The following is an 8,261-nucleotide window of genomic DNA, read 5'->3' as shown; positions in this document are numbered from 1 at the left end:
CAACATCGAGCTCAAGTCAGTCAGGAACTGTTCGATTGAGCTGAAGAGGATGAAATCTTCTTATACAGGATCATAAAAAATTATCTTTATATAAAAAGTCATATCAAATGACTTTTTATTTCATGAGTAACGAGGAGTGGGTCGTGGTAGTCCAGTGGGTAGAGCATTGGACTGCTGACCGGAGCATCCCGGGTTCGATTCCCGGGCAAGGCACTCTGGGCACCTGCAGCTCCACCCAAGCAAAATGATTTTTTGGGTACCAGATCTTTCTGGGAAACCATAACCGGCACAGGGAAAGGAACTGGCCCCCATACCCTGATGTGTGAATATTCACACGCCGTATAGGGCTTAGTACTGGGTGATCTCTACCATCACCTACTAAACCGACCTTCGGGTTGATTACTGTGTTTATGGTTTTTATGGAGTAACGAGGAGATGGGAATTCCCTGATTCATTGCATGCCTGACACTGCGGTTTTTCTCAAGCACTTGTCTTGGCATTGCTAAGGATCACACATTTTTCAAAACTTGTGTCCAAACATATTATTAGTGAAATTTGTACGAAGATTTCTGCGGTGTTGAACAGCTTCTCTCTGCACTTCTGGGTTCTCCAGTCTGGGTCTTTGCGTAATGGCAGTTTTGCTGGCCATCCTACCTGTGTCTTTTGGTTGACGGTGTTATATATTAATGAACAGATTTTATTAGTGATTTTGCTGTGCAAAGTTTAATAATATTGTATGTAGAGCTTTAAAATTGACCCCCGAAGAAAATTCTGTAATAATAAAGCCATAAGAGAGTAAAAGTAACGGTAGAAATAAGAAGTAAAATCATGGAAAATTAGGAACAAGGTGCGAGCGTGGCTGATCTAGTTCACACATCAACAACTGGTCAGCATCAGCGATTGGCCTTTTCTTCAAGAACATGGACAAGACTAAGGAGAGATATATACTTGAAATAGTACAGTGACTAGAGTATCTACGCAACAGTTACGTATTCTCAGTGATGTTGAAATGTTGCTTCTCGCATGGATAAATAAAAAGCAATTGCAAAGCATTACTATTAATGAGAATTTCATTTGTGCGAAGGGGAAAGTGATTTTAGCTGAAATCATTTAGAAGATGCCTGGATCATCAATTGTCAAACAAGCATTTAAGGGAAGCCGTGCGTGATTCAAGAAGTTAACGAGAAGAACCGTCATCCATGGCATTGTGAGGCATGATGAAGCAGCAAGCTCATAGTCGAAGGCAGCAGAGTACTTCATCCTTGACTTCAAAAAGCAAGTAAATTCTGAGGGTTACCTGCTACAGCATGTTTTTAATTATGATGAGTAGGTTCTCTTTGGGAAGAAGATGGTGAAGCAAACCTATATGTGTGAACCTAACAGTAGAAGAGAATGCATTGCCCAACCACAAGCCAATGAAAGGGCATCTCATACTGCTATTATGAGCAAATGCAAGCAGGAGTTTAAAAATCAAAACCCTGCTTGTTTACCATTCAGAAAGTCCACAAGCCTTCAAGAAGTTTTAAGCCCAAAACAGCAGGCTAAAAGAGAAGTGGATGTCACGGGAAACTTTTGCATAGTACCATGATATGATAGTAGTGATATGAAGTTCTGCTGTATGATAATTGCCTCAGACCCAAATTTAAGTGCTTCTCCTGAGATGTTATCAGGGCCCATGGATTTATTATTCTTAACAAGTTCAGGGTCCACAATTTAAATTAATTGGGGAGTAATGATCTCACTTGTGGGTATGATGGCTATTAATGCACCCATCTTTGCCAAGTTCATTCCATTGCGAGTAATTACTGATTGGAGAAACTCCACAGTGGTGTCCTGCTACATGGACTTAGCTTACAATGGACTGAATTTAATTTGCCTTTTCTTCATCATCAAATATAATATCCCCATTTCAATTTGAAAAACATGAACAATTCATATCTGTTTATTCATCTTAAATATTTATAGAATTTAATTATGTCACTTTTTTTGGCATGCTTAATGAGTATTCCTCTCTAGCTGATAACTTTTCCTAATTAAATTTGTTTACCATTTGCTTAATCCTCTACTAAATCTTTAATTTTTATCTTGTTATCTTAGTACTTAGGGTTGCTTTATTTTGAAGATTAATTTTTTGAACAAATTTCTCAAATTCTTTGTTAATAATATTTTTTAATCAATACCTAATTTTTTTCACTCTTTCTCCTTTACTGACCCAAATGATTGAAATTGATCATTCAGAAGCCTACAAAACTCTTGCTATCTTAATCATTCCACCCTTATATGAAACCCATTACTTTCATATCCAAGTTTATCCAATATTACATTGAAAATTAATGTGGTCACTCCAGGGGTAGAGCATTTGACTACTAACCGGAGGGCCCTGGTTTGATTTTCTGGGCAAGCCTCTCTGGACACCTGCAGCTCCACCTGTGCTATGTGATTTTTTGGGTGCCAGATCTTCCTGGGATCCTATAATCCATAGCCAGCGCAGGGAAAGGAACTGCCCCCCTTACCCTGATGTGTGAATTTCACACGTTGTCAGGCTTAGGGGGGGCTATTACGAACTAGAGAGTGGAGTCACTCCATCAGGCAGAGTGCAATGTGGCCACACTTTGTGACACTGCCTGCTGTTATTACAAGTGAACGGGCTGGAGTCTCACCTGTGTTTACTTAAGGGATCAGAGTTTTATTAGTAACCAGAAGATTTGTATATATTACAATTGTCGCGTTCATAGGGTGTAAAAATTATATTAGCCAGTGATGATTAGCCGTTCAATTAGCGGACAAAATGGTGTATGGAAACTTCTCAAGAAATTGGTATACGCATAGTTATTATTTATGACAAAGAATACCCAATTAACATGTATAACATTGTTGATTAATGGGTGCGGTGGAGAAGAGAGTAAAATGCTTTAACTTCATAGATGAGGAAATAAAGACTATCATTCATTTTCAGACAAACTAATAACGCAAAGTGAACTATCATCCTGCAGCATCTGTTGTCTCTTCTATGAATTGTCTACTCATTTGTATGAATTTCACCTGAAAGAGTTTCTCTGGAGAAAATAAGCCATGTTATTGAAGCATTTCTACGTGTACGACAGTCCGCTAATGTCTGTGAACAAATGAAGAAAGCAATGGAACGGTTGTTCATGAAAGATTATTACACACGTTTTGTCCTTATTATTGGTTTATCTATGCATCACAAACTTTGTGTTAATGTAAGAGGACAATGGCGGTAATATAACGGTAAACTTTTCATCAATGCTTAAAGCAAACATAACTGATTTTATGTTTTATCTAAGAAAAAATTTAAGAAGGAAGATCAAAGAGTAAAAGTAGTAGAATTTACATTACAATCACTGCTATGTCCATTGCTGAAAAGGTACTTGTTGAAATAAACTTCTTTGTTGACAATGTAATTGAAGATATAAAAATTTTCCTTTTCTCCTTGAACTATAATTTCTGGTTGTTCGTCCTACGTAGTGATAGCAGCAATGATAAAAGGCAAGGACTATCTAAACATGATGGGACCTCCATTATTTAAATAGTGAACCACAATAAATTTTAGCGCATATGGTCACATTAATACATTTTAGTTTAGCACGCTTAAGCAGTATCTAAGATCAGCAAAGTAAAGGTCCAGTTCAGCCTGGACTTTTATTTTGTTGACTTCCCAAGATTTGTTTATTTGATTTGCTTTGTTTTTTTGTTGGTCTCATGTCAATGTCCAGTTGTAATTTTCTGTCATTGCATAAATTCTTCTGCAGAAGGATGCTGTCTTATGAGCATGAACTTTTTGTTTTAAAATCTGAAAAACTGTGCCCCAGAAATTAGCGCAGTGTCAACTGAAGAGAAATAAAGCCATGGCCCAAACTCAAGAGTTTGGGGCCATGTGCTTTGGTTTCTCTTCAGTGACACTGCGCTAAGTTCTGGGGCACAGGTTGGTCAACGAGTCTCAAGTCAAATAATGAAGAACATTCTAGGCCAACCGCATGTATGAATCCATCAAAGTTGAGTTTGTCACGTTTCATCCATCTGTCAGTGAGCACACATTCATATGGTAGGCGCAGGCATGGCTGCCATATCAAAGGTGACATATGCCCTGCCATTTTGAAAGCTGGTCGAAAACAAAATGGCTATTGGCATTCTTTCTGTTTCCATCATTATTGGGAAAAGGATTGAAAGGATGCAGATAATTGATGAAATGCAGACTGAATTCCAATTAGTTCTCTGAAAGGATTAAAAGAAAAACATTATTATGGATATGCTATAATTGGTGACACATGCTGGAATCATTTCATTGCTGGGAAAAGGAACCATTTGAAGGGGACAGCAATACATGTATCATTCAAATAGTCACGCAATCACATGTCATTCAACCAGTCTGAGAACTCTTTCACTGCAAGTCTCACCTAGTAAAAAAGAGTAAGGTATACATCGTAAATAATTAACTATTTTGTTTTCTACAAATCGAAGTTTCATTCCAGGTTGGTTATTTAGACGATAGAAGAAAAGATGAACATGATTCAGGATCCTAAACAATGTGTGTGTAATTTTCTTTGAATAAACTTGGTGCATACATTATTTTTATTGGCTTGGCATTGTCATGTTTTAGATTAATTTTTATAGGGAAAGTTGTTTCGATTAACGAAATTTTTGTTTCACAAGAAAAATTCTGAAACAAAGTAAGCCACTGTACTTTTTGCTGTTCATTCACCAGGGACTGCCATTTCTTGGCCAAACCATTAAAATGTCATTTGTTGGGGCCTGATCAGCAAAAAATTTAACTAAAAAGAAATTATTTCACTGTAATACAGAGTTCAGTTCATAATTTAAGCCAAAATACAAGCTCTTGGTGAAAGTGTTGCGCTAGCGTATGTGACCTGCATAAGAAGTGTATTTGATGGATGACGTCATTGTGAGAGGAAATAATTGCGGGGCAAGGGGAAGTGGATGCTGGAATGAAATCCTTTTTTGTGCTCCTGTTTAATATTAGACTAATATTCTTTTTGCCATTCTGAGATACATGTCATTAACACCCTCTCTGATTATTTATATGTGGATATTCCATTACTGGCTATTATTTCATTCCTTTCTCTTTATAGCTCTTGCATGCTGCGGACGACGATGACAGGAGTAGAGCATCGATTGATTCTTCTGCCCTCAGCCGAGGAATAACGGAAGCCAACATCACTGTACCCCAGGTAAGCCACTGAACAGTAAGCCCTCAGTCTGGCTTGCCATGTGGAGTGAATTAATCTAAATACTTTAGAGAAATTAGTTGCTGTAGTGCTGTACTTGAAAATAAGGTCAATTTGAATGAGTTTTGTAACATGCAAGTGTTGTGGCCCACGATACTAAGTTTGTGGTCTAAGATACGAAGTCTTGCCATACCCACCTTATTCGCCTGACTTGGCTCTATCAGACTTTTTATACTATCCTTGTAAATCAATCAAACAATTTATTTTTGTCCAAGGATTCGTTGTACGAATATAGGACACAATGATAAAGCAATAACCATCAATGATAGCCATCCTGCAAGGCTGTTTTGTTGAGGCACGGGAGGTAATGTGCATTCCTTCCCGTGCCATGTTCGGTGGGTGGTACAAGAGATTGGGGAGAGATGATGCCTTGGGGCGAATGACACGCAGCGCTAAAACCCCCTCATGCAGAGTTACTCGCTCAAGCAGAGTCTCATGGTGTCTTGTAGGGTGACCTGGATGCAGCAGTGAGGGCAAGTGGTGCTTCCCTGGATGTTGCACCATTGCCTGGCCTTGCCCCTGGCGCAGTGGTCACCACCACCACCACCACCACAGCCACCATGCACTCGCCCTCACTCAGCTCACCTTCCCACAATCCAACGCTCCCCATCTTGAATCCATCCAGCGCCAACGTGCCCACGACAGCGGCAGTGGTGAATGCTGTGTCTCTCAATGGTAGCGCCAAACTGGGAGGGAGCCTTGCCCCTAATCCACAGGGTCCCCTCCCATTGGTTGCTGCCGGTGATGGTGCCAGCCCACACTTGGGTCTCCCACTGACCACCGGCCGTGATGACCCTGAGGAGATGCACCTGGTGGTGCACAAGGACAAAAGAAGCTAGTGGCAGGCTGCAGAGCAGTATGGCGCACGGCCATTTGCACATGGACGGTTGTTCTCCTCCATTTTGTCACCCAGAGTGGTCAATGAACTTTCTTTGCCCCATATTAAAGTTTGCAATGCAAGCATGGGGATGTTGTTGGTTTGAATTGTCTATAAAAACTCTTCATGAGTTATAAATTGAGAAGATGTTTCCCTTTGGAAAAAATGTAAAAATTTAGGTTTGAATGTGCTGGTGATTTATTGTAGCTCAGCTGGAGAGTGAAAAGAATGAATGATGAATGCCTGTGTGTGCGTGTGTGTTTTTGGATGCTGAGAGGGAAAGCAAGTAACCTAGTTCGTAAATGAGAAAATATATAGTATTTTCAATAAAGCAATGCAATTAGATACGTTTACTTGAATAGTTGAAGAACATTAGTTGTGTTTGTTTTAGGATGTATATTAACACTAATCAAAATCAAGAAATATCTAAAAGTTTATATATTTTAATAAATGAAAATATATTAATAGAGGGAGCATTCATTCAATTTTATTGTTAATGTAAGCAGTACTTAATCATGTTCTCTTAGTGGTCTGTTTTTTGACTGCTGTATTTATAAAAAATTATTTATCCAAACAGTATTTTAGAATGGTCATATTTTATCACATTTAGAACTAAGCATGAGAAAAGTTTCATTTGTTTTGCATGTACTTGATTGCCAATATTTTATATAATTATAATCCAAGCTTTTGACCAAGTAGTGGCCATTATTCATGTTCCTGAACTATCATGGTTTTATTTATATATCCTCTAGTCTGCTTTGATTTTCTGTGAAGTTGCTGGCTACTTTATGTTAACCTGTTGTGAAATTTTCAGTGGCAGTTACTTTTTTAGTAAATGTTATTTAAACTAATGTAAAGAGAGTCAAGTCTATAAACTCAAAAAAAAAATGTGCCTGAAACTTCATCCTCAGGTCTGTGTAACACAAAAGTCCAATATCAGGAGGAGGTTATGTGTGTGTAGTATTAAAATTGCTACTTCATCCACAGAGCAATAATTTGTGTGGGATTGTTGTTATTTTCAAAGAAGTACCCGCCAATTTAGGTGAATGTGTGTAAAGTGTAAATAAGCAATATTTTAATGTTGACTCTTTGTTGCTGGGCTTATGTATCCTAAAGTTTGTTGATAAGTTGTTATCATTGTGTAAATGCTTGTGTGACTTCTCATTGTAATGCCATGAACTTGTTGTCAGTACAAAAATATTTATGCAGGATTGCATGCGTTGTTATGCATCAATTGCAAAAATTATGAAAAATATCCTTTGAAATATTTTGTGTATCCTGCATATATGTATTATCTTTCCCTCTTATAAGGGTTGAATACAGGTAGTGAAAGGAAAAGAAGTTGTTTTACTAGACTTATTAAGTTTCCATAGTTTTTTTTAAATGAGACATTTTAGCTTTAGTTGTAAAATTTGCATTGATGATGATCATGATGATAGTTCAAATGGTGCAGTTCTTTAGATATGCAATTAGTTTCCTCATTGCTGATATTTTTCATGTAGAGTGATAAATAGAGAAGTACAATAATTTAATTGGAAGTTGCTGAAACTATATAAAGTCCTCTCAAGTAGTTATGATGGCACTATCACCTCAAACTTTTGAGTACATACACAAGCAAAAAGTATGTTCTAACTGACTCATAATGTTATTAATTACTTTCACTATTTTATTCAACATCCAACGGATAATAAATATGTACATTTAATGTATTGTTGACATTATGAAATGTTTGAGAAATTTGCTTCTTAGAGGCCTAAAATATAATTTCTGGTTTAGAATCAGAGTTATGACATCAAAGGATGAGATAATACATGATAGGGGAAGAGTCAAAGTAATCATGTACCTAAATTTTTCATTTTGTGTTGAATCATGGACGGAATGTCTTTTCTTGAATGTGGAAAATTATGTGCATGGAATCGGGTTTGTGCCATTGGTTATGGCTTTTAGATGGTTATCTAATACTTTCCTTTTGGTATGTATTTGAATTAAATGTTATTCTGCATCAGCTGAATATCATGGATTTAAGTTAATTAACAACTCAAAAGACTTGAAAGGGACATTTGCTGTTGTAATTTTAAGACTGTTTCTCACCATGCATTTATATCATCAACTGTTAGAAA

The 8,261-nt window shown here is 37.4% G+C and overlaps 1 protein-coding gene across 1 annotated transcript in view; it reads left to right on the top strand.

Annotated features, from left to right (window-relative positions):
* Nucleotides 1–8,261, top strand: part of uex (metal transporter uex) — a 97,943-nt gene extending 89,682 nt beyond the window's left edge. The window contains exons 13-14 of the mRNA XM_071592122.1: nt 5,109–5,207; nt 5,714–8,261. Coding sequence (XP_071448223.1) covers nt 5,109–5,207; nt 5,714–6,103 — 489 coding nt within the window. The 3' untranslated portion in view covers nt 6,104–8,261. The remainder of the gene's footprint in view (nt 1–5,108; nt 5,208–5,713) is intronic.

Source organism: Hetaerina americana, unplaced genomic scaffold, assembly GCF_022747635.1.
Source record: "Hetaerina americana unplaced genomic scaffold, ioHetAmer1.1.p SCAF_5, whole genome shotgun sequence".
Classification (NCBI taxonomy): domain Eukaryota; kingdom Metazoa; phylum Arthropoda; class Insecta; order Odonata; family Calopterygidae; genus Hetaerina; species Hetaerina americana.
The sequence above is the reverse complement of the archived record's forward strand: the minus strand, read 5'-3'. Positions and strand labels throughout refer to the sequence as shown.